The 27510-nt window shown below is 47.8% G+C and overlaps 1 protein-coding gene and 1 long non-coding RNA gene across 2 annotated transcripts in view; one reads left to right on the plus strand and one right to left on the minus strand.

The window, feature by feature from the left end:
- LOC311127971 (netrin receptor UNC5D-like) overlaps positions 1 to 13518 on the plus strand; it is a gene marked incomplete at both ends in the record, with an annotated part of 301636 nt that extends 288118 nt beyond the window's left edge. Inside the window, 6 exons of the mRNA XM_084159887.1 lie at positions 1052 to 1223; positions 3520 to 3750; positions 7153 to 7302; positions 10491 to 10655; positions 11096 to 11274; positions 13272 to 13518. Of these exons, the coding sequence (XP_084016013.1) occupies positions 1052 to 1223; positions 3520 to 3750; positions 7153 to 7302; positions 10491 to 10655; positions 11096 to 11274; positions 13272 to 13518 (1144 nt within the window). The remainder of the gene's footprint in view (positions 1 to 1051; positions 1224 to 3519; positions 3751 to 7152; positions 7303 to 10490; positions 10656 to 11095; positions 11275 to 13271) is intronic.
- Positions 1 to 27510, minus strand: part of LOC311127976 — a 1008662-nt gene that overhangs the window by 352705 nt on the left and 628447 nt on the right. The gene's annotated exons all lie outside the window — the stretch shown is intronic.

The following is a 27510-nucleotide window of genomic DNA, read 5'->3' on the forward strand; positions in this document are numbered from 1 at the left end:
ACAGCTGCAGGATTTCACCGCTGTTGGCTGATTTATTCTGTATTTTTAGATGAGAGATCACAACTGCTGTCAATGTTTCGCTGTTGATTGCTTTCATTGGAACAATGGAGACAGATTGGACACAATAGGCAGTGGAAGCATACTGGTAATTAGCGAAAAATAAATAACGATGAAGCAGAGTGGTGAAAATCCTGCGGCGAGTGAGGTTGTTCACACCATTTGTTCACACCATATCATGTTTAACTGATGTTTCAGAAAACTATATAACACAGCCATGGTTGTTGGTGTGTGTGTGTGTGTGTTTGTGTGAGAGTGTGTGTATGCGAGTGTGTATGTGTATGCATGTGTCTGTCTGTGTGTGTGTGTGTGTGTGTGTGTGGATGTGTGTGTGTGTGAATGTATGTATTTGTGTCTTTAATCTCAGTTTAGCCTACACAGTAGAATGCTACCCAAACAGACCTATTCCAGCCATTCCAGCCAGTCAGTATTTGGATGTTTGTGATGTTTCACTCAACACACAGTTGTCCTGATCCCCTCATTAAAGTGTCCAGTCAATCAGTTTAGCTGAAATCAATCCGTTCAGCTGAAATCCTAATCTGGCCTGTCACTTAAGGCTGAGGCAGGAGACTCTAGCTTGGCCCTTTGAAAGCAGGGGATAGCAGCGCCACTCTACCTACCATGGGATTGACCCCCAGGCCTGCAGCAGCAGGACTGATGGATGGCTGAGACTCAAATAGTATGAAATCAAGCAGACATCAGTTTTCATTGCATGCTGGGCCGTAGAAATCTGTTTAGTACTGTAGGCCCTTCTGGACTGAAGGCAGGATTGGCAGCCCATATCAAAGTTTGAGTGTTCCCAAGAATAGGACCATCTCCTAATGTTTATTTTCCCCCTGTGTTCCTCAAATAAAGCCATGACCCACAGTTTAGAAACATGGCCTATTTTTTATTTTACTTTCATGTTGTCTGTCTGTGGAGAGTTTGGAGAGGTATTTACGCTGTGTGTTGTCAGAGTCTAGACCATCCATATTTCTGTATGTGTTTTCAGCAGTACCCTATCAGAGGAGAGTCAAGAGGTCCTGCTGAGCCCAGAGGTCACGTACGGTCCGCCGGGCCTCGACCTCTCCTGCCCCGTCGCCATGACAATAGCCCACTGCGCTGAGGTCACCGCCGACAACTGGAACATCCGGCTCAAGAGGCAGACGCAGGATAACAAGTGGGAGGTGAGGTTATCCTGAAAACATTTCAGAACATTTAGAGGAACAATAAAACATTTCTCTGCACTTCACTGGGAAAAAGACTATGTGTAACTTTTCCTTTTATAATATCTTTGAGATTATTTAACCGGAGTTGAAGTAAACACCTTAAATGCGTTCCAGATGATACTATCGCTGGCTGCTATATTCAAAACATGCCTGGGATTATGTGCCGTCTATTTAAAATGTTACGGTTATTTTCCACAACTTTGCTTGCTGCGTGGGCTGTTAATGTGCAAGGAAAATGCCACCCAATATGCCCACATCCAATGAAACATTTCCAAACACTAGACTGAGACAACAGTTGATTTTGATTTCTTTGTTCCATGCACTTGATTTCTTTGTTCCAAAGGTGCTATGTAGAACCTTAAAAGGTTATTTGGCTGTCCCCATAGGAGAACCCTTTGAAGAACCCTTTTTGGTTCCAGGTAGAACCATTTTGATTCCAGATAGAACTCTTTTTGAACCAAAAAGGAACCAAAAAGGGTTCTACCTGGAATCAAAAAGGCTTCACCTATGGGGATAGCCGAAGAACCCTTTGGAACCCTTTTTTCTAAGAGTGTACAAAAAATCCAGGAGTATTCAGTGTTTACCTTGTCTTTTTCCCAAAAACTTTGAACTGAGAATAGGATAGAATCACAATCTCAATTCCACACATTCTGTTCTTCATACTGACTTGTCAACCTCTATTCCACTGAGGTTCATTGAGCTGCCAGTTGGGAGGAACTATTTCACTAACCCATGTTAGCATGGACTTCTTTGAAAGGTAGTGAAAACTCAAGTCTATGCCTTCTCTTACAGTATGTGGTCCTCCTGACCGCTAGCCCTTTGAATAGCACATAAGCCTCTCAAAAAAGCCCTTGAACTCTGCCTTTCTGCCTCTTATAACTTCCATCTCGCTCTCTCTCTGAGGGACTCCCTCGTTCTTTCGAGCTATGAGCTCCAACATCAACCCACACCCTCCATTTTTCTCCATCAATCCACCTGTCTATCCATTCCAGCAGAGGTATCGCCAACATTCTGTTAATGTATAACTAACCTCATCAAAGGAGCTATGGAAAGCGACCGGGACCTCATCTAGGCGGAGGTGACCCCAAAGCTCAGAGCTCTTTGTGCCTTGCGGTGGGCCCATGACGCCCCAAGGCCTGGGCCTATTCACAGCCTATGGCATTTACACAGGATGTAATTTGCCGGCGAGAGATGCTCGGCGCTCAAAAGGCAGCTATCAAAGACCAGTCGACAAGTGAGTGTGTGTGTGTGCTGTAGGTTAGAGAATAGGAGAGAGAAGGTGAACATGGAGAGAGAGAAATTGGTAATTTAAATGAGAAATGGAGAAAGAGAAAGATGTCCCTCTAGAGAGATAGAGAGAGGGAGGCGTCCCTCGTCTTGCCCATGTGAAGGAGCCATGGCGAGACCTGCCTCCTTTTCGGTGAAATAGTGAGCCCTTTATCTCAGGCAGAATGCCGGGGCAGCCTCTTCGAATGTGAACCATCGCTGGAATTAATGACATTACCAGCATCTCTCTCCCTCTCCTCTCTCTCTCTCTCTCTCTCTCTCTCTCTCTCTCTCTCTCTCTCTCTCTCTCTCTCTCTCTCTCTCTCTCTCTCTCTCTCTCTCTCTCTCTCTCTCTCTCTCTCTCTCTCTCTCTCTCTCTCTCTCTCCTCTCTCTCCCTCCCCCTCTCTCTCTCTGCCCCCTCTCTCTCCCTCCCTACATTTTTCCGTTAATGCAGCTAGGCTTTGTGGCGGAGGCGTTTGACTCCCGTTTTTTCCATTGCTGCCTGTCTGTCTGGTGGGGATGAGCGATGTAAAACATAGATCCCTAATGTCTGCTGCAGGGCTAATGGGCCAGGTGTAGCAGGCTGGGCCAGGGTACTGCATTACTATATTATACAGCCTGGCTTTATAGGGTTTAACTATGCCTTATAAGCTTAATACAGACAGGGCCATAGGGTCACAGGGAGGGTGCAGTTGGTGATTTTGGAGGGGCATTGAGCAAAGAATGAAAGAGAAATGGACTATGCATACAGGTGAGTGGTATGAAAATGTATGCACTCACTAACTGTAAGTCGCTATGGATAAGAGCGTCTGCTAAATGATGTAAATGTAAATGTAAATGTAATCACATTACTGTTCACGATGCACAATGTGCTGATTGCTTCTTTTTCCGTCTGCAGCCTTTTCCCTCGTCATTATGTTAAACACCATCAGCCTAATGCCCCAACCCGCCCCTAACTCCTTTTTCTTCTATTTTCTTCTCTCACAGGAAGTGATGTCAGTGGGGGAGGAGAGCACTTCCTGCTACTGTCTGCTGGAGGCTCAGTGCTGCCACCTGCTGTTGGAAAGTCCAGGGCGCTACGCCCTGGTGGGGGAGCCACTGAGCCAGGAGGCTGTGAAGAGATTGAGGTTGGCCGTGTTCGGTAGTGCAGACAACACCAACCCTCTGGGATACAGCCTGAGGGTGTATTGTGTCGACAACACCCCCTACGCATTCCAGGTATGGGGGGGGGGGGTCGGACGGGCTGGGTGAGTGGGTGGATGGATGGGTTGTGTGGGTGGGTGGGTGAGTGGATGGATGGATGGATTGACGGAAGGATGGAAGGATGGATGGTTGGCTGGCTGTTTGACTGACTGACTGACTGACTGACTGACTGACTGGATGGTTGGCTGGCTGGCTAACTGTATGACTGACTGGCTGACGGATGGACGGATAGACTGCCTATCACACCAGTTTAGGCTGTGGAGTGATAGGCAGTAGAGGGCTTTCTGAGAACATGAGATGTTATTGCAGTAACCCTCGTCTAAGAGCTAGCCTGCAGTGGTAGATTTCAACTGACAGAATAACTTTAAGAAAGTACTATGTGAAGGTTATACACAGGACAGCTTGCTTGAAGGAGAGTGTGTGTGTGTGTTTGCGTTTGTTTCTATGTGAGTGTATTGGTGTGCATGTGTATCCGTGTATACATGCTCGGGACCCACATGTGTGTGACCTCCTTCTACCCCCTGCAGGTGTGTGTGAGTGTTTCTGAGACAATGTGTCCAATTGCGTGAGTGTGTCGCTGCTGGTGGTTTTGCCCAGAAGAGGTTTCTCTGTCTGATTTTCGCGCTCCACCAGATATCAGCCAGTCCAGTCACACAGCCAGAGAGAGAGAGAGAGAGAGAGATGTTACTGGATGATTAGGAGACGAGGAGGGACTTTTAATTACAAAGACAAGAGACAACAATGCAAAATGTCCTCCCCTGCCTTCTTTCTGGGGCTTAATTGAATAATTGCAGTGTGTTAATTAAAGGTGTTCTAGCAGGGAACGCACACATTGCAGTCGGAGGGCGGGAGAGAGAGAGAGAGAGAGAGAGAGAGAGAGAGAGAGAGAGAGAGAGAGAGAGAGAGAGAGAGAGAGAGAGAGAGAGAGAGAGAGAGGAGAGAGAGAGAGAGAGAGAGAGAGAGAGAGAGAGAGAGAGAGAGAGAGAGAGAGAGAGAGAGAGAGAGAGAGAGAGAGAGAGAGAGAGAGAGAGAGAGAGAGAGGTCAGGGAGAGTTGAAGAAGCTCTCATTCGATTATATACACTCAGTGGGCAGTTTATTATGTGCACCACCCCATTCACGAAAAGACAGTGAGTCACGTGGCCGTGGCTTGCTATATAATTCAGGCAGACAGGCATTGAGGCATTCAGTTACTGTTTGATTGAACGTTAAAATGGGCAAAACGAGTGACCTTGGCGACTTTGAGCGTGGTATGATCGTCGGTGCCAGGCGCACCTGTTCCATCAGAAATGGCCGGCCTCCTGGACTTTTCACGCACGACAGTATCTAGGGTTTACCGAGAATGGTGCGACAAACACAAAACATCCAGTCAGCGTCAGTCCTGGGGGCTCTCATTGATGAGAGGTCAAAGGAGAATGGTAAGAATCGTGCTAGCTAACAGGCGGACCACTAACAGACAAATAACGGCGCAGTACAACAGTGGTGTGCAGAACGGCATCTCGGAACGCACAACTCGTCGGTCCTTGTCACGGATGGGCTATTGCAGCAGACGACCACACCGTGTTCCACTCCTATCAGCTAAAAACAAGAAGAAGCGGCTCCATTGGGCAGGCAATCACCAACAATGGACAATTGAGGAGTGGAAAAACATTGCCCACCTGGTCCGAGGAATCCCGGTTCCTGTTGCGCCATGCTGATGGCCGAGTCAGGATTTGGCATTAGCAGCATGAGTCCATGGCCCCATCCTGCCTGGTTTCAAAGGAACAGGCTGGTGGAGATGGTGTAATGGTGTGTGGAATATATTCCTGGCACACATTAGGTCTATTGATACCAATTGAGCAACGTTTGCGTGCCCAAAGAATTCAGGCTGTTCTGGAGGCATATGGGGGTCCGACCCGGTACTAGATGGGTTCTCTCTTTAGTTCTGAGAAGAGGTGATGTATGAATGGTATACAGTGAAGAGTAGCTATGGCCTTTTCACACAAACTAATTTCTATCGTACTCACATTCTCTCTCATAATGATACCCTTTATCCTCTTTTTGCCTCGTTCACAAAAATGGCACACACACACACTCTGAGGTATGCACCTGTGAGCAGTGCAGTCACACACACACACACATACACACACACCTACACACACCTCTGACAGCAGCCAGTTGCTTTGAGGCTGTGTGTTATGCTCCAGAGAGGTTGTGATGTGACAGAGCTTGGCTCACTAGAGCAGCTTGGGTTCTATCCGCATCAGTCAGAGGGGAGCCATGCATGGTGAATAGAGAGAGATTGCATTCGGGAACCCACCAGCCAATTCTCTACGTCTCTCTCCGTCACTCTGCCCTGTTTATTTGTTCATTTGTCCAGTTTTGGTGGTTTTTGTTTGAGCTTCATACGACAAATGATTTCCCTTCTGATGCCGAGCCAGGAATCGATCAGGGGCGATTTTGTGATGGAGACGGCAGACAGACAAACACGCAGACACACACACATGTATGCACACATACACACACACATACCCACACACATGTACACACACACACACAGACAAACACACATACATGCGTACGCACAGACACACACAAAGACACACACACACTAGTGTCACACACACACTCACACACTAATGCTCCCGGTCTCCATAGAGAAGCGCAACAATACCCACAGATGAGAACCCAGAAAGCGCGAAATCACCTAAGTCCTTTCATCAATAGCAAACACCATTCGGGAAGATCAGGCTTGATTTCTGTCTCTGTGTGTGTCTGAAACAACATTTGAGGGTTATTGTGCTCTCTGATCTTATTCATTGGACGTTTTGATGCCAGGATTGCTTCATTTATTCTTTATTTGTTTGTTTGTGTGTTTGGGGGGTTTTATTCTATGCGTGAAATTATTATGGAATGATTTCTAGTTGTTGAGAAATGCCTTTTAAGCAATTCTTCCACTTGCTTTCTCTTGAAGAGGAGGCTAACTGAATGCCTAATCTGCCCATGAGCTGTTTAATTCAACTGTTTAGAGCTGTTCAGATCTTCAGGGGGGAGTTAGTTGTTCAGAGTACTGTTTCTTAATTCAGTCCAGATAGAGTAGAGGGGTTGTATTAATGACTGAGTAATATTGGTTTTCTATGTTGTGTAATCTAAACTGTACTGAAACGCTGTAAACACACACAAAAAAACGTCATTCTCAACCCTTTTATCTCACCTTTCTCTCCTCCACTCATCTCCCTTCTCTCTCCCACTCTCTCTCTCGCCCTCTCTCTCCCTCCTCCTACCTCCTTCCCCGATGTCCCTCTTCCCCCCAACACCTACGCCTCTCTCTCCCTCCGTCTCTCTCCCTCCTCCCTCCTCCCTCCTTCCCTCCCCCTCTCCTCCTCCTCCTCCTCCTCCTCCTCCTCCTTCACCCCTGTTCTCCCCTCTCCCCCTATCAGGAAGTGGAGTCGGCAGAGCGGCTGAGGGGCGGTCGTCTCCTGGAGGAGCCCAAGACGCTGCTGTTCAGGGGGAACTCCTTCAGCCTGCAGCTCTCCATCCAGGACATCCCCCAGTTCCTCTGGAGCATCAAGCCTTTCACCACCTGCCAGGTAGGGGAGGGCAGAGTGTGTGTGTGTGGAGGGGAATTGTGTGTGTGTTGAGAGTGAGTGTAGGGGTATGTGGGTGTGGGGGGGGGGGGGGGGGGTTGCAGGTGCGTGTGTGCGTGCATAAAAACACCATAATTTGAGAAACCTCCCTTCCATCAGAGTATCAACATCCCTTCATCAGTCTTCTCCTCCATCAACCATCCCTTCATCAGAGTCCTCTCCTCCATCAACCATCCCTTCATCAGAGTCCTCTCCTCCATCAACCATCCCTTCATCAGAGTCCTCTCCTCCATCAACCATCCCTTCATCAGAGTCCTCTCCTCCATCAACCATCCCTTCATCAGAGTCCTCTCCTCCATCAACCATCCCTTCATCAGAGTCCTCTCCTCCATCAACCATCCCTTCATCAGAGTCCTCTCCTCCATCAACCATCCCTTCATCAGAGTCCTCTCCTCCATCAACCATCCCTTCATCAGAGTCCTCTCCTCCATCAACCATCCCTTCATCAGCGTCCTCTCCTCCATCAACCATCCCTTCATCAGTCTTCTCCTCCATCAACCATCCCTTCATCAGAGTCCTCTCCTCCATCAACCATCCCTTCATCAGCGTCCTCTCCTCCATCAACCATCCCTTCATCAGTCTTCTCCTCCATCAACCATCCCTTCATCAGAGTCCTCTCCTCCATCAACCATCCCTTCATCAGAGTCCTTTCTTACATCAACAATCCCTTCTTCTTACTCTGTGGTCACAGCAAAGAGCAGGGACTGTGGCAAGGGCACATCAGCAGGGGACAATAACTATCTCTTCCACACACACACAAAACAAAATTAATTATGACTTCCAGGCACACACACACACACAGACACACATTTCCTTATCTTCCCAGGGGTGTGCGTGGTGCATGTTCTGTGCTTTTCTGTGATGTTACGCCCTTCAGTGACATCCCATTAGAATAATTAGCCAGAATATTAACCAGCTCTCCTAGAGCAGAGAGAGATGAAAGAGAGAGAGAGAGAGAGAGAGAGAGAGAGAGAGAGAGAGAGGGTGGAGGGAAAGAGAGGGAGGGAAGGAGGGAGGGAGGGAGGAAGGGAGGGAAGGAAGAGAGAGAGGAGAGAGAGAGAGAAATACCTGAGGCAAAGGTCAGGGAGAGTAGAAGAAGCTCAGTGAACAGTTTATTAGGTACAGTGGCTTGCGAAAGTATTCACCCCCCTTGGCATTTTTCCTATTTTGTTGCCTTCCCTGCCGATGGTGTTTTCGGGTGATGAGAGGTGTTGGGTTTGCGCCAGACATAGCGTTTTCCTTGATGGCCAAAAAGCTCAATTTTAGTCTCATCTGACCAGAGAACCTTATTCCATATGTTTGGGGAGTCTCCCACATGCCTTTTGGCGAACACCAAACGTGTTAGCTTATTTTTTTCTATAAGCAATGGCTTTATTCTGGCCACTCTTCCGTAAAGCCCAGCTCTGTGGAGCTCCTTCAGGGTTTTGTGTATGTCCATTCCATGTAATGCAACAAAATAGGAAAAACGCCAAGGGGGATGAATACTTTTGCAAGGCACTGTACACCACCCCATTCACGAAAATGTTCATCCTACCATACTACCAGTCGCATGGCCGTGGCTTGCTATATAAAGCATTCAGTTACTATTCGATTGAATGTTAAAATGGGCAAAACAAGTGACCTAAGCGACTTTGAGCATGGGATGATCATCGGTGCCAGGCGTACCTATTCCATCTCAGAAACGGACGGCCTCCTGGATTTTTCACACACGACAGTGTCTAGGTTCTACCGAGAATGGTGCGACAAACAAAAAAACATCCAGTCAGCGGAAGTCCTGTGGGCGAAAACAGCTCATTGATGAGAGGTCAAAGGAGAATGGTATGAATCGTACAAGCTAACGGACGGGCCACACACAGGGCAAATAACGGCTCAGTACAACAGTGGTGTGCAGAACAGCATCTCGGAATGCACAACTTGTCGATCCTTGTCACAGATGGGCTATTGCAGCAGACAGCCACACCGGGTTCCACTCCTATCAGCTAAAAACAAGAAGAAGCGGCTCCAGTGGGTACACGATCACAAATAATGGACAATTGAGGAGTGGAAAAACATTGCCAACCTGGTCCGACGAATCCCGGTTCCTGTTGCGTCATGCTGATGGCTGAGTCAGGATATGGCATTAGCAGCCATGGCCCCATCCTGCTAGGTGTCAACTGTACAGGCTGGTGGAGGTGGTGTAATGGTGTGTGGAATGTTTTCCTGGCACACATTAGGTCCCTTGATACCAATTGAACAACATTTCTATGCCCAAAGAATTCAGGCTGTTCTGGAGGCAAATGGGGGGTCCAACCCAGTACTAGATAATAACTGGCCACTGAGTGTATATCTAAGATCTAATACATTACTAGTTTTATTCTAGAGCTGTACTCCAAGTCTGCATCCCATATAGCATGCAGTCTATTCCCTTCATAGTGGACTACTTTTGACCAGAGCCTTGTGGGTCCTGGTCAAAAGTAGTGTACTATGAAGGGAATATGGTGCCATTTAGAATGCAGCCTAAATATGTACTCAATAGGAAGCTCTCAGTCATTATCTATCATAATGTTATTTGAAGGATCCCAAAAGAGTCTGATTCGTAGTTGTGTTTGTTTAACATTAAAACTATGACCACACAGTATATAGGAACGGAGTTGACTTTTAAAGACAGAATGTTGACTAAGCAAGTCATTTCAGACTGGCCATCTCCAATTCCGTTTGCTTATGGGTACACAACCCAATCCCCAAGAGGCTGCTGTTTGTATTCCCTTCATTGATTAGCAGAGGTCGTTGAGTGGCTAAAGAAACCATTGACCTGGTCTGGTCTGAACTAATAATTAAAAGGTGAAATAGAGGAAAGGGGGCAATGCAATTAGCTGGCATTCAGGCATTGTATTTAGTAAATATTGTCATTCAGGGTCTGTATTCAAAATGTGCCTCCGAGTAGATGTGCTGATGTGGGATCAGGTCCCCCCTGTTCATGTAATCTTATTCATTATGATCTAAAAGGCAACATGGATTCTATATCAGCACTCCTACTCTGAGACTCTTTGTGAATACTGGCACAGAGCTAGATTAGGTCTATAGTTTATTTAATGTATTGATCTCTCTCTCTCCCCTTCTCTCTCTCTCCCTCTGTCTCTCTCCCCCTCTAGGAGTTCTCGTTCTCTCAGGTGTGGGCTAGTAACCAGCGGCCCCTGCAGTGTGCCTTCTCATTGGAGCGCTACAGCCCCGCCTCCTCCCAGCTGTCCTGTAAGATCAGTGTGCGTCAGGTCAAGGGTCAGGAGCAGATCCTCCAGGTCTACACCTCTGTGGTCGAAGTAAGGGGAGGAGTGTGTGAGGGAGGAAGAGTGTGTGTGTGGGTGGAATTGTGTGTATATATGGCAGGAAGTGTGTTTGTCGGGGGGGGGGGGGTTGTTTGTGTGTGTGTGTGTGTGTGCAAGTGCGTCCATGTGCGTTGTCCGTCTGCATAATTGTGTGCGTGTGCGTGCATGTGTGTGTACATATGCTCGAGTGTGTGTGTGTGTGTGTGTGAATCCAATATGGAGGTGATGCTGTGATACTAATAGGCTCTCTCATTAGAGTGAATCTCTCCTGATTTGACTGAAGGGCTTTTCTTAATGAAGCTCGCAGGGGCCTCTTGACATCTAGATTTCATCGATTTAACTCTTTGAAGCCATATAATCCTCTGTTATCTGTAGAAAATAAATGACCACTCTGACACCTCTTGTTTTTATCCTGCAATGGTTTCTTCCTCCAGTGTGAAAAGGAGGTAGTCCCCTTCTTCACTCAGTCGAACTGTACCACCACGTCGCAGACGGGGTCCAGGGCCTTCAAGATCCCCCTGTCCATCCGCCAGAGGATTTGTGCCACCTTCGACACAGCCAACGCCAAGGGCAAGGACTGGCAGCTGCTTGCACAGAAACTCCACATAGACAGGTGAGATACCATACGCACTTGCACGCACACACACACACACACACTCACACATACTCCCTGCTGTACTATACACCCAGAAACCCTGATTCCCCATCCTTGATTGGTAGTCCAACTGTTATATTGGCCCCTTCAATGTTCATCATGTTTGACTAGCAGCCACTATTTTAGTCCATTTAATTTAGGGAGTCTAATAAGTTTTATTGAGCTGGATTAATAATGATACTGCAAGGTCCAGCAATGTGTCTAAATTCTATTTTGTTGCTCTATTGGCTTGGTCAATGTGATTGCAAATGACTCATTTTGAAATGACAAAATTAGAGAAAGGATCAACCTTGATTGCATCAACTCTGTCCACCAATTCTCCACATGGATGTGCCCAGTCATTTGCATACTGGTTGGCTTTTTATCTGGGCCTTCACCACTGTGCCAGTCCTTATCTGCTATCACCAAGCAGCCCTACCAGAGACCAGGTCACAGACACACTCTGCTGATCTCATTATAGATCTGTACACACACACATACACACAGTCTTGTATAACTAACCTTGTGGGGACACACAATTCAGTCACATTCAAAATCCTATTTTCCCTAACCCCCAACCCTAAACCTAATTCTAACCCTAACACTAATTCTAACCATAACCCTAAACTCCATAGAAATAGCATTTGACCTTGTGGGGTCTAATAAAATATCCCCAGTTGGTCAAATTTGTGTTTGTTTACTATTCTTGTGGGGACTTCTGGTCCCCACAAGTATAGTTAAACACGTCCACACACTGAGACAAACACACACACACACACACACACACACATATACACACACACAAACGTACTGAGACACACTCAAACACACAATGGTTGGAGGAGATTGTGTATTTGGGTAAACTGCAGGAAGGTCTCAGCCTGGAGCTGTAAGGGGAGAGAGCGAGTGCATATTAAAACACTGTCCTCATTAACGACATCTCCACATGCGTCCATCCCTCCTTCTTTCCTTCCCTCCATCCCTCCCCTGTAGAAGTCTTTCTGGTATAGGTGCCAGAGGGTTATTTGTTAAGGATGTTGGAGATTTTAGCAGTTCCATAATGGGTGATCTCTATTCCCTCAGCAGAAGAAGAAACAGTCAATAAGAAGTGTGGAACAGTCTTTGAGGAGTGTGGAAAAGGGGAACAAAGTTTACTGAATAAAAGGGTGACATAAGCCAAGTGACCAGGAATTTCCATGTGCATCAAATCATTTTCCAGCAAACTGTGTCGGAAAACAAACATGGGGCATTTCGGAATGGGAGAAGATTTCGGGTGCATTTTCGACCCAGTGGAAGCCACCAGCAGCATGTAATGAGAATGTCTGTACCTTGTTAAGCGGATTTTTGCAATTATTTATCTTGGTATGTGGGAACATCATCACCATGCCTGAGACAAGAATGGAGGGAGAGCTCCACTGTAATGAAACAGTGCCTTCTGGTGGATGTGAGTTGTAACAACAGCTGAGGTGGTGCTATAGCAATGAGGGAGTAGGAAGTTGAAGCTGAATTTGATATTCAGGATTTTGACTTTGATATTCAGCATAATGATCTCAGTGATATGCATCTCTTTCTTTCCCTCTTCCTTTTCATCATCCCCTTATTTGTCCAGTGTCTCCCAAACCTCTTCCTGAGTAATCCCAGCCAGTTCCTTTAATTGGATCTATTCCAGAACAAGCATACATTTACATTTTAGTCATTTAGCAGACGCTCTTATCCAGAGCGACTTACAGTTAGTGAGTGCATACATTTTTCATACTGGCCCCCCGTGGGAAATGAACCCACAACCCTGGCGTTGCAAGCGCCATGCTCTACCAACTGAGCTACAGGGGACCTGTATCATCTGGTTAACTACTCATCAAGCTGTATTCTATATTAACACGCTTTATCTCTCTCTCTCTCTCTCCCTCTCTTTCTCTCTCACCCTCTCTCTCGCTCTCTCTCTCTCTCCCTTCTCCCTCCCCACTCCCTACCTCCAGGAACCTGTGTTACTTTGCAGGTCAGGAGAGCCCATCGGCGGTGATCCTCAGCCTGTGGGAGGCCCAGCACCAGGACACAGGGGACCTGGACTCTCTGGCCAGCGCCCTGGAGGAGATCAGCAAGGTCCACTCCTCCACCCACTCCACCTCCAGTAGGACAACCACGCTGACCACCACAGGGACAACCACAAGGACCACTGCTACCCTGGGCCGCAGCACTGAGGAGCTGGACACTGAGTTCACCTAACAAGGGGAGGAACGGACGAACTGGAGCCCCAGTAGAGGACCACAAGGCTGGGGATGAATGGATGGACCCTAACAAGGATGAGGACGTACAGAGAACTCCAGTGGACTATTCCAGCCAGTGGAGGATTGGACTGAGAGCAGAGAGGACTAAGGACTGAAGGGGAAATAACTAACTACTGTAACTAAAGTCAGACCACCAGGCTGAATGGAGGGGGAATAGGGACAAGAGGACAGGGGAACAAGGGGTGCTACAGGAGAAGAGTACAATGGAGAGAGGGAAAGGGCTGAGAGGGACCAGGGACAAGGATTCAAGAGGAGAGGGGTGCAGGCCAATGGCGAGGGGTGCAAGAGGAGATGGGAATAAGGGAGAGGGGACAAGGGAGAGGGGGACAAGCAAGCAGTGTCTGAGGGAGAGAGGTTCTAGAGGTCCTGCCACAAGAGGGAAGCTATTGTTGTTTAGGTAGACACAGAGGAACTAACTAACCAAGGGACTAAACCACAAAATAGTAAAAAAGTAAACCTCAACTGAACCACAAACCAACAAGAAACACTCTTCCTAACCTGGACTATTAGGCCCTGCCCCTCTAGCCATTCCCCTGGGCAGCCAGAATGCTTTGTGTTACGTGAAGTTGTTGTCGTTTATTTTATATTTATAATATATTTTATTTATTTTCCCTGCACAGTGATGGTGTGTTCAGTGCATAGGCCTACTGTGGAACCAGAGAGAAACAAGGAGCTCTGTCGAAGTATTCAGATGTTGACAACATTTATGAAAAACAGTCAGTTTGACATCTGTCATATGATGTCACAAACATTTGGGTTATCCACACCTAGGCTCTGTTCCAATACCCACAAGAGCATGCATACTACTTAGAATGAAGCATTTTATTGGGGCATGCATTCAGAGTGGTATGCTGGTGTGGATATTGGAACATAGCCAATATGTCATTTTACTGAAGGTCACTGTAAAACTTCTGGTGACACACTAGAGCAGTGACATTAATTAAGAAATGCCTATCTGCTGATGAATGAAGGAGAATGTATGAGGGATGGCCTAAACTTTTCCCTCGCTGTCACATGGGTAAGATCAACACACACACACACACACACACACACACAAGCACATACACGCACACGCACACACACACATAAGCAGAATGGCAATTTGGCATGTTTCTTTTACCTAAATGTATTGGTCAGAAAAGTAATTGAAGTGATTAGAGTATTTATGTGTGTTGTTAACCCTTAAAGGGATAGTTTGGGATTTTGGCAATGAAGCCGTTTATCTACTACCATTTTTACGTATCTGCGTCCAGTATGAAGGGAGATAGTTTCGCGAACCAATGCTAACTAGTGTTACCCTATGACCAGAAGTCTACAGGAACCGCTAGCATACTAGCTGTTCCCATAGACTTCTAGTTGTTGCGCTAATGCTAGTTAGCAATTGCACTAATGCTAGTTAGCAACTTCCTTCAAACTCATTGCCAAAATCCCAACCTATCCCTTTAAACTCCCGCTCCAGTGGTGCTGTAGGCCAAGTCAGAAAAACAAACTAACTAACCCTTAGCCTACTAACAGAAAATGCAAACCCAATATTTTTAATCCTCAAAAAATGCCCCCCCCCCCCACACACACACACACACACACACACGCGCTAAATAATACAACAATTAAACTGTGAAGAACAGTGTACACAACTGTCATACTGTTGTTTCATGGAATTGACAGTGTTTTTACATGCCAGTACCAAACCATAGTAAGCTCTCCAGTCTCCACTACCTAAAGTGCGGGTCACACCAGGCACGTGACAGAGGTGATCCCCACTTTGTTATAGCATTTAAACCCATCAAACACAATAGGAGGAGCTGCAGCTAGGAGATTATGAACTGACACACACTGAACTGACACACACACTCTGGTCAAACATGCATACACACACACACACACACACATACACTATGTGTGCACACACACACACAACCACACACACACAGTTCCCCAATGTGGTGAGGTGTATGCCTAATTGAACATGCAGACAGATGTCACTACAGTGTTCGTCTTAAAGAGCTATCTATACACATGACGTGTGTGTGTGTGTGTGTGTGTGTGTGTGTGTGTGTGTGTGTGTGTGTGTGTGTGTGTGTGTGTGTGTGTGGGTGGGTGGATGGATGGATGTGTACGCACCTGCAGGTGTGTGTGTGTGTGTGTGTGTGTGTGTGTGTGTGTGTGTGTGTGTGTGTGTGTGTGTGAGACATGACTTTGAAGATCTGTCTTTGTCCGTTCAGAGAATCCAGCCTAGTGCTAGTATTTGAGTTTATCCTGGTGTGTAATGTATGTATCTCTCGCAAGCTACTGTCTTTAGATCTGTATTCATTTGGAGAAAATAAAGAAAGAGTACTGAGTAAAACCATATCAATTTGTCAGACATATACTGAGATTTTCATCCGAAGATTTATCGCTTTTATTCTGAGCTGCTGTTTTAACATAATCCGCCTTTCCTTACTAGGAAGAAACATACCTTTGAAATCGTAGAGATCCTACCTAGTTCTCATACTGTAATTATTATATTTTTGTTTAGAGTAAAGAGTAACTACTGAAAATAGTTTAATAATGATGATTTTATCCAGAAAATATTATTATGTATACAGTGAGGGGCATTTATCATTAATTTAATTTAATTAATAAAGTCATGAACATTCTGTATACATTGTCTATAATCACATCTTATTTGCTTAGCTTTGTTTTACAACGCTATACATTTTGAATGTTTATGTTAAGCAGGTGAATAGTACGATGATTATTATTCTGCTTATCACTATTTGATGTATATTTTAGCAGATTTCTGTTCTATTTTTTCCTCAACATGATTTGCAAATGTATATACTCTATCATGTTTTGAAATAAATATGCAGTGAAATTCACTTGTTTTCTTTGGTCTGACAATGAGATTTTATTATAGGCTGGGATTTGATCAACAATCGCCTTCTAAAGATAATTTTTGCTTGAGCCAACATTTGCAGTGTTTACCATGAATGCCTTCTCCATGAACACCTTTAAAGACATGCTCCGGAACTTTGGGACTAGTTAGTATTTTTTTTACCTCCCACTTTGGGCTGGATGTGTCAATGTGTAGTTCATACATGCATAATCTATGAGCAGAAGTACTGTTTTACCTCACTCAGTTAGCCACGAGATCCCTAGTTTGAAAGCGACTGTTTTCTAGGAGCTGTGCACTTTAATTTCAAGTGCGCTATAGCGCTGAACTTTGGTGCTGCGGATTGAATCGAGTCCTAAGTTCATGGCACAGGAGGTTGTGGCACCTTTGTTGGGGAGAACGGGCACGTGGAGCGGAATCGGTGGAATGGCATCAAATACATCTAACACATGATTTCCGTGTGTTTGATGCCATTCCATTTGCTCCGTTCCGGCCATTATTATGAGCCGTTCTCCCCTCAGCAGCCTCCTGTAGTTGATGGTAAGTCTGTGTATCATTATCAAACCAATATTGTTATCTCCTTATACCTCAGTATGTGCCATAGAGTGCAGTATGTATAATTGACCACTAGTCGGCGGTATATGCTCTTCATATATCTTTGCCCAGCCATTTTTACACAGTCGAAACCATTGAATTGGCACATACAGACATCTTCATGTGTAGCCCTTTAAATGTCTGTGTAGGATCTCAGTCTACCATGGCACCATGTGCACAGCCAGCTAGCTACACCCTGTCTCATTATGCCAGCAGCCTCAGCACTTGTGGTCCTCTGTAGCTCAGCTGGTAGAGCACGGCGCCTGTAACGCCAAGGTAGTGGGTTCGATCCCCGGGACCACCCATACGCAAAACTGTATGCACGCATGACTGTAAGTCGCTTTGGATAAAAGCGTCTGCTAAATGGCATATTATTATTATTATAACAGGGACAGCCCACACAGCTCATAAAAGTTGAATTAGTAAAACAACAAACATCCCCAACACTTCATAGAATTAGAAGTAGAACGAACATTCCCATTCAAACGAATGTTCTGTGCACAGAATGATATTTAATTAGAGAACATTCCCAGGTTTATTAACTACATAAACATTTGATTTATCCTTTTTGCTACAGATTTAGATTCTAAGATTTAGATTAAGATTAATTAGATTAAGATTAGAGTAGCCCTTTCCTGCAGTCAAATGACCTAGTGGCCTCATGGGTGGAATGTTATTACTTTTCATAATTTCATAATTAATAAACATTATTATTTTTTAAACACCGAAAACAGTTTTGTTATATTTCAGTTTGCGATGTATATAAAGTGTAATATTGGGATGAAACCTCAAAATTGAATACATTTTAACTCTATATCTGACATGGTACAGGTGTCTTCTTTTTTGTGAGCCCATAACCATGTGTGTGAGGTGTAAACTTCTGTTTCAAAGTAGATTTGCTTTAGACTACCAAGAAACACTCTGTGTGACCCTGATTAAGCCCACTGCAAAGGTTAAGCTTTATAATTCTATACTTATCACGGCATCTCTCAGAATTGAATGCCTTTCTCAGACAAATGCAGCAATGGCAAAGTCTACATGCCAGCCACCATAGTTCATGGTGGAAAATGTGAAATATTCATTGGATTCTAACGCCATGCTGTTCTACTCATTCTAAGACTTTGGTCCAGCTAGCATTAGCTCAGTGCTGAGCCCCAGCCATGCAAAGTGTCTCTCTCTCCCAGACGTCATGCGTCGCAGGGCTGGCTACAGCAAGGCCGGCCAGACCAGCTCTCTTTCCCCTCCAGACGCTACACATCCCTGGCTAAACCCAGACCTTCACCCCCTCCCTCCCCCTCCAACACACCCTATTACCCCCCCACCCCCCCACCCCCCACCCCGCCCTGCCTGGACAACTGCGCTGACAAACAGATTGACTCTCTTCTCTCTCTTTCTCTTTTCGTCGTTCCCTCTCTTTACTTTTCTTTTCTTTCTATGCCGGATGAAAGTTCTCCCACACACCCACTCCCTATGCATACCATTCAGGCCGTGGCACACAGGAAGTCTGTGTGCTCGCTGCTGCACAAAGAGGAGGGGAGGGGGCAGGAGAGGGAGAGAGGGGAGAGAACAGAGTCTAGCGGGAGAAAGGGGAAGAGCAGAGAGAGAGCGAGAGAGAGAGAGAGAGAGAGAGAGAGAGAGAGAGAGAGAGAGACTAGAGACAGGGGTAAATGCAAGTCATGTGAAGCTCATGAGAGCAAATCTTTACAAAAGTCGGAATCTTGTTTTCTCGCTCACCAACTGACCATGTTTTGGAGTGCACTCTTTAATCTATTACCCTTCTTGTCTCACAGTCTTTTACTCTCTCCCTTTCCTGCTGTAAGAGATGTAGGATCTTAATTTGATCACCCTGTTGTTGCAGGAAATTTGCAGGAAATGCAAACTTGTAGTATATTCAAGTTTTTAAAAGGCTTTTAAAGTTTGTAATATCCATGTAAAAATGTCAGACTTGATTTTCCTAACTAAAAATGTCAGTTAATTATAATCCACGCAATTATTTAAATGTCCTGTTGCTGCAGGATTATTTTCCTGCTGTGAGAAACTGGTCAAATGAAGATCTGTATGTGTTGTTGTTGGGACCACACTCATTTGTGTTTGTCGAGTTGACCTATATTGCAATGTTCCTACATACGATCAGATATGTACCTTTAATTGAGTTTGAATTAGGAACAAAACAGTGCACTCCATCCTGGGCGCATTGAAACAAAGGTGTTGTGTTGTTTTTCAAACACTCATTGAAACGTTAGATCTGATTTTACTCACCTCATTTGTAGTCTGGTTACTACATGATAGCTTCATAATCTCCTCTCTCTGAGGAACTTTGGGGTTTTGTCATGCTATTTGGATGCAGCATATAAATACACTATAAAAGGACAGGGAAGTCATTTGGGAAATGTTGTTTTTCTTGAAGGGACCATAGCGTTTGTAATGTGATTAGCTTTAGTATGCATTTGCTATGGAAATGTACATAATTGCGGTCACGTGGACTGTGTGTGTGTGTGTATGTATGTGTGTGTGTGTGTGTGCGCGTGCGTGCGTGTGTGACCACACGGCTCCCACTCCCAAGGACCGGCGTCAAGTCGCATGCTTTGAATTACTGTACATTTGTGTCTGATAGAGAGCCAGCTGCCAACTGCCTCTCACTGGACCAGACAGTGGCTGAGGCATGGTTCCTCCTCCACTGTCTCTCTCCCTCTCTCACACACTTTCTCTCCTACTCCTTTCCCTCACTCTCTCCGTATCACTTAATTTTTCTCCTTTTCTCTCTTTCTCTCACACTCTCTTCTCTCTTACTCTTCCCTCTTCTTCCATCTCTCTTTCTTCTCTCTCTCTCCCTTTCTCTCTTTCTTAACTTTTCCCTCGTGTCATTCTCTTAAACTCTCTCAAGTACCCCCCCCCCCCCCCCCCCCCACATCTACACACATACACACACAGCCAGAGCAGAGGCTCATTCTTCCACCCTATTCATGGTGTTAATCCTGTGGTGAGTTGAGGCAACCTCTCTTTCCTCTGCTAGGTTTGGTAAGGGAAAAAGTGTCAGGTGACCAATCAGGCAACATTACAATGCAGCTTGATCATGCCCTTGTGTGTGTGTGTGTGTGTGTGTGTGTGTGTGTGTGTGTGTGTGTGTGTGTGTGTGTGTGTGTGTGTGTGTGTTTGTCTCTAGCTGGCTGGCTGGGTCCTCTCGTGGAATCTGCAGAAGTACCCGGGAAAACGCCATGCCGTCACCGGCCGCTCCAGGACCCTACAAAGAGAGACACATTCCTCTCTCAGTCAGATCTGAGCCTTCACCGTGTTAACACTGACTGTACTGAACCGACCGACCGAAGCCGGTCAGGAGTCTGCCTCTTACTTTCCTTCTCTCCCTCTCTCTCTCTCTCCCTGGCCTTTCTCTCTGTCTGTCTCTCCCTTTACCAGGCCCTGCCTCACCCTGTTTCAGATCTACTGCTTCTGTATGTGTGTGTGTGTGTGTGTGTGTGTCTGTATGTGTGTGTGTGTGACTCATGCTCCATTCCCCTAACCAGAGCAGCAGAAACATAAGCAGTCGTAATCCCTTGCCTGTCTGGCCTTGACCTCCATCTCAACAGAAAACTCACCCCCACGACCCGTGACCTTTGACTGTAAACAGACAGTGTAGCTTCTTTGGTTGTTGCCCTTGAGCTCTTAAAGCACCCATGTACTTAAAAAAAATATTCCTTGAATTCCCAATGTGTGTTTGTGTTACAGGAGGGGGTCAAAGTTCCGGAGCGACCCACTAGGTGTCATCCTCTGACAACCTTAGGCACCTCCTCACTCACAGTCAGGACTAATCATTATCCTATTGGTGTCACCTGTGTCTACCTGTTCACCTGTGTATTTATGCCCTCACTTCCCTGTGTTCCCTTGCTCTGTTTTCTCTGCTAGTTCTCGTTCCAAACAGTACTAATCAGTGTCTGATCGCGAGACGTATGTACAGGTACTTGAGAAGTGTTCTCCCTGTTTCATTGTTGTTTTCAGTCATAGTTAGTATTTCGTATGTTTGCTGTCAGCCTGTTTTTGGAGACCAATTTGCTCCTCCTTTATTTTTTCGTGACAAGTCCGTTATTTGGTCCTGGTTTTGGGACCACCAGTAAAGATCCTTGTTTCACCATCTCTGCCTACTGCCTAATGTCTATCCTGCACCGCACCTGGGTCACTCCTCACACCAACCCTTACAGAAAACAGAGCCAATATGGACCCAGCGGAGGCAGCACAGTATCGCAGCGCATTGGCAACGCAGGGAGCTATGCTGAACCAGCACGACTGCAGCCTGCAGCAGATGACTGAGAATCTGCGTTAGCTGACGATTGCCATGCAGAGCAGGGTGGACACCCGACCAGCCCCGGCAACCGGCGGAGCGGAAGCCGCGGCAGCGGCGTCTCCAGTCTCGCCTGCGACATCGCGGGAACCCCGCCTACCACCTCCGGAGAGGTACAACGGACGTCCAGATGGCTGCAGGGAATTCCTCACCCAGTGTTCCCTGGTATTCAGCCTACAACCCTCCTCCTTCCCGACGGAGCCTACATTATCACTCTGTTGACGGGTCGGGCCCTTTCCTGGGCTACCACGGAGTGGGAGAGCCAAACTCCGGCGTGCTCAGACTCCTACCAATTCACCCGGGAGCTACGCAAGGTGTTCGACACTTCTAGGGTGGTGTCGGGGCACGAGGCCGGGAGGTGGCTCACGGCCTGTCGGCAGGGTGACCGTTCGGTGGCGGACTACTTCGTGGAGTTCCGGACCCGGGCTCGAGAGGCAGGATGGGAGGAGGCCACCCTGGTCGTCCTTTACGCGCAGGGACTATCGTTGTGGATGAAGGACGAACTCTCCTTCAGGGAGCTGCCTGAGCGACTGGACGGCCTCATCGACCTCTCGGTGCGGGTAGACAATCTGCGTCGTGAGAGGGTGCATGAGAGAGGGATGACGCAGGGACGTTGCCAGTACTGCAGCCAGGCAGTTTACCACTGCGACTCATGCCCGGAGAAGCCGGGAAATGGAAGGGCTCGCTAATATCGGGAGTGTGCTAGCGAACCGAAACCCCAACCCCAGAGACTCCCAGACATTTCTCCTCGTCAGGGCTCAGTGGGCCCGCGCTGCGTGTCGGGCGCATGCACTGGTGGATTCGGGGCCGCGGGAAACCTGATGGACGCGAGGCTGGCCCAAAGGTGGGGCGTTCCGTTACTCTCCCTCTCTGAGTCGTTTCCGGTCATGGGCCTGGACGGCCGGCTGTTGGGGTCGGGTTTCCGTGCGTTTCCGGGTGGCAGGGGGGCTATGGAAGGATATCCAGTTTTTCATTGTGGACTCTCCGGAGTGTCCCCTCATCCTCGGGCACCCCTGGCTGGTCGCCCACAAACCCAGGATAGACTGGTCCACTGGGCGGCTCATCCTGGAGGGAGGCTCCACCTCCGTTCTGTTCCGGTCTCCACCGACCACTCATCAGCCCAAACCACTGTCCCAGACCACCTACCAGTCCTCACCTCTTCCCCATGTCCCGCACTCAGAACCGCCTACCACCCTAGAGGCGGTTGCCATCTGGAGGATGGTGGCTACAGACTCCGTCACCGGTCCAGACCTGATAGGCGTTCCCCGGGAGTATTGGGATCTGGGGGAGGTGTTTAGTAAGAGGCGTGCCAAGGGCCTACCTCCTCACAGGCCATACGAATGCGCTATCGATCTCCTGCCAGGCGCCGGATTGTTTTCCTTGTCCCGGCCGGAGACGCTGGCCATGAGGGAGTATATCGACGAGGCACTTGTCAAGGGTCGCATCCATCCCTCTACCTCACCCGTGGGCGTGGGCTTCTTCTTCGTGGGGAAAAAGGACGGTGGGCAGCGGCCGTGCATTGATTACCGGGCGCTCAACGACATCACGGTTAAGAACCGCTACCCACTCCCCCTGATGACGACGGCATTCAATTCATTGCAGGGAGCCTGGGTCTTCACCAAGCTGGACTTACGAAATGCCTACAACCTGGTGAGGATTCGGGAGGGGGACGAGTGGAAGACGGCTTTTAACACACTCAGTGGGCATTACGAGTACCAAGTCATGCCGTTCGGTCTAGCCAACGCGCCTGCAGTGTTCCAGGCGTTGGTCAATGACGTGCCCCGGCACCTCCTCGACTACAGCGTCTTCGTGTATTTGGATGACATCCTAATATTTTCAAAGGACATGAGTGAACACCCGCAGCACGTTCGGCAGGTCCTCCAATGCCTTCTCCGTCACCAGCTCTACGTCAAGGTGGAGAAATGCGTGTTGCACACAGAGACAGTCTCCTTCCTGGGGTTCATCGTCACCCAGGGGGACCTATGGATGGACCCAGCCAAGGTCAGCGCGGTACTGGATTGGCCCCAGCCCTCATCCCTCAAGCAACTACAACAGTTTATAGGGTTCCCTCATTTTTATAGGTGATTTATTCACAATTTTAGCTCCCTAGCCGCTCCCCTGACAGCCCTCACACAGACGAGCGTGCGCTCCTTCGCCTGGACCCCGGAAGCACTTAAGCGCCGCTTTACATCGGCCCCGGTCCTAGGGCATCCTGATCTGTCCCTGCTGTTCATTGTGGAGGTGGATGCTTCAGACGTTGCGGTGCGGGCAATCCTGTCCCAGCAGTTCCTCACGGACGGTAAGACTCACCCCTGTGCATTTTTCTCCCGTCAGCTGTCCCCGGTGGAGCAGATTTACGACGTGGGGAACCGTGAGCTGCTAGCGGTCAAGCTCGCCCTGGGGGAGTGGAGGCATTGGCTAGAGGGGGCCGCCCATCCATCCGTCGTATGGACTGACCATAAGAACTTAGCCTACATTCAGGGGGCCAAGAGGCTCAACTCGCGCCAGGCCAGTGGGGCGTTGTTCTTCACCAGGTTCCGGTTCACGATCTCATACCGTCCGGGGTCGAAGAACACCAAGCCTGATGCGCTCTCCCGGCAGTTCGACCCCGTGAACCTGGAGGAGAGGGACGACCCCATTGTCCCCAACGCCCTGATTGCTGCCCCAGTTTCGTGGAGAATCGATAGGCTGGTCAGAGCAGTGCTACGGCGGGAGCCCGATCCGGGCGGAGGTCCAACGGGGAGGATGTACGTACCCTAGGCTGCGCGCTCACGACTGCTTCAGTGGGCGCACGCGTCCGACCTCACCAGCCATCCGGGGGGCGCCAGGATGTTGGAGTTCCTGCCTAGGAGGTTCTGGTGGCCATCAGCTGAGGGGGATATGCGTGCCTTTGTGGCTGCTTGCCCGGTGTGCGTGCTCACGAAGAGCTCACGTCAGCCTGTGGCAGCGCTGCTCCGACCCCTGCCTATCCCCAAGCGCCCTTGGACCCACATCTCGCTGGATTTCATTTCCGCCCTACCCCCCTCTGATGGATACACAGTCATCCTGGTTGTTGTGGACCGGTTTTCGAAGGCTGCCCACTTCATTCCCCTTCTCAAACTCCCGTCGGCCCGGGAGACGGCTAAGTTGGTGATGCAGCACGTTTTCCGTGTCCACGGCCTTCCCCAAGATTTGGTTTCGGATCGGGGTCCTCAGTTCGCCTCCAGGTTCTGGAAGATGTTCGCCACCTGCCTCGGTGCCTCCATCAACTTGTCTTCCGGCTTCCATCCCCAGTCGAACGGGCAGACGGAGCGAGTCAACCAGGATCTGGAGGGGGTGCTGAGGTGCTATGCCTCCAGCAACCCAGCTACGTAGAGTCAGCGACTGGCGTGGGTGGAATACACCCACAACACCTTTCTCTGCTCATCCACCGGCCTGTCCCCCTTCCAGTGCCAATACGGGTACCAATCCCACCTATTCCCCGAGCAAGAAGAGGAGGCGGCAGTCACGTCGTTCCAGGTCCACATCAGTTGCTGTCGCCGCACTTGGAGCGGGCCTTGGTCAGGTCTCAACATCAGGCCAACCGCAGGCGTCGCCCAGCCCCGGTTTTTCGCCCGGGACAGAGGGTGTGGCTCTCCACACAGGATATTCCCCTCCGCGTGGAGTCCAGGAAGCTGTCACCCCGGTTCGTCGGGCCTTTCAGAGTGTTCTCGCGAGTCAACCCAGTGGCCTACCGCCTGCAACATCCCCCCACCATGCGGGTGCATCCCACATTCCATGTGTCCCTCCTCAAGTCCGTCGCCACCTGTCCCCTGTCTCCCCCCCTCATCCTGTTCCCCCGCTGCACCTCGTCGGAGGGCAGCCGGCTTTTACTGTGGACCGGATCCTGGACTGCCGGTGGGTAGGGAGAGGTCTCCAATTTCTGGTGGACTGGGAGGGTTATGGGCCGGAGTAGCGGTCCTGGGTGCCCAGGAGGGACATTCTGGACCCAGGGCTGATAACAACATTCCGTCGCCTCCACCCGGAGGCGCCGAGTTGAACGGCTGGGGCCGTTCGTCGGGGGGGAGCACTGTTACAGGAGGAGGTCGCAGTTCCGTAGCGACCCACTAGGTGTCATCCTCCGACAACCTTAGGCACCTCCTCACTCACAGTCTGGACTAATCATTATCTTATTGGTGTCACCTGTGTCTACCTGTTCACCTGTGTATTTATGCCCTCACTTCCCTGTGTTCCCTTGCTCTGTTTTCTCTGCTAGTTCTCGATGCCAAACAGTACTAATTAGTGTCTGATTGCGAGACATATGTACAGGTACTTGAGAAGTGTTCTCCCTGTTTCATTGTTGTTTTCAGTCATAGTTAGTATTTCGTATGTTTGCTGTCAGCCTGTTTTTGGAGACCAATTTGCTCCTCCTTTATTTTTTCGTGACAAGTCCGTTATTTTGTATCCTGGTTTTGGGACCACCAGTAAAGATCCTTGTTTCACCATCTCTGCCTACTGCCTACTGTCTATCCTGCACTGCACCTGGTTCACACCTCACACCAACCCTTACATGTTTGTGAGATAGTCAAGAGAAGAGTTCCTTTAAAACAGTTTTATTGAATTCCTAAATCTGTGTAACATATTCAAGAGAAAGGCTCCTTTAAACATTGAATTCCCAATGTGTGTTTGTGAGATACTGAAATTCTCCTTCAGTATTGTTGTTATGATATTGTCAAGAATTGCTTCTTAGCAACACCACAAGAGGTTCCTGTAGGACTGGGTGTTCACTGTACTCTGTACTGCAGGGACAGAGGCTGTACAGTTTCTATGGCTGTATTGTTCTGTCTGTGTTAGGGTGTTGACAGCCTAAATGCTGTGAATGCATGGGTCATGTGGGTTGAGGCTGGCCATCACAACTGCTGTGTACTAACTCATGATCCTACTGTCTGTTTTGTCACTATGTTTCTGCCGTAAATTAGTGTCGTTGAACAACTCACCCGGTGTCAACCCACACTTATATAGTCTGACAAGATAAACTGGAGGTAAATTGTCAACATTGTCAGCCTTTCCTGGTGCCTATAAGGTCATTGTAATGCTGCATAGGGAGACACCCCCATACACCGTTTCCTGTCTAAGTCAAGTCGGTCAACTAATGCTTTGGACACGGCATGAGTTGTTACACTTCTGATTAGGTTATTGTTAGCTTGTGTAGATTATCACAAACGAACATGTTTCAGTCACACGTGTATTACCACAGTGTCTTGTAAAGATAAATCCAAATGTAATACCAAACGGGGTTTAGAAACAGTGCTAGGGCTAATGTGTTGATCGAAGTACATGATGGAACTGATCAGATGTTTAGCATTCATAAGACAGTTGTGTCCAATACAGGGGAACACTGTAAAAGAGCAAATCAAATTCTCTCAACTCAGCCTGTTGTTCATTATCTCTTGCATACTGTAGAGCACCACACCCTAGAAATTAACATCAGATTACTGCCACATTATCATGTTTAGTGCAACATGAGACAACTCTATCCGTATGTTCAATCTGTTCGTGCACAGTAAAGTATTGCATGCAGTTTTCATGTATTTCATGTAAAAGTTCATGCTCAGTAAAATATTTTGCCTCGCACTCAAACCATAAAAAGGAAGAAAACCAATGAGGCCGAGATGCAAAAGTTTACTTTTTTAATCCATGCTCGAAAGAATACAAAAGATTAAAGTGCGAAATGCTATAAAGTGCTAAACAAACAAAAAAGAGCAATAGTATTTCATGACATAGTTCACTCACAGTAAAACTAAGTATTTCCAAGCCCAAGCATAAGAGCAGCAAACCACATTAGGTCGCCTCTGAAAGTGAATTTCAAAGTGAGTCCTCCAGCCAGGTGAAATCACAACCCCTGTTCCCCCTGTTCTCAACAGGCAAACTGGGCAAAATCAACATCCGAGCACCTTCCTCAAAAGCCCGGAGAAACAATAGCCAACAGGCGTCACAAGATAAGTTATTGACGCTCAAGGAAGGTTTTCCTTCCCTTTTTTTGGTCCCCCATCCCTCCAAGTGGAGTCCTCCTCTATCTGGCTTCCCATCCATCCACACAGGAAACGCAAGGTTATCCCCAGGTCACATGTCAGAAAAGGGCATTTCTTCACAATCACAAAATAGAGGAAGAT

The sequence above is a fragment of the Coregonus lavaretus genome (genome assembly GCF_964263955.1).
Source record: "Coregonus lavaretus genome assembly, chromosome: 4".
NCBI lineage: Eukaryota > Metazoa > Chordata > Actinopteri > Salmoniformes > Salmonidae > Coregonus > Coregonus lavaretus.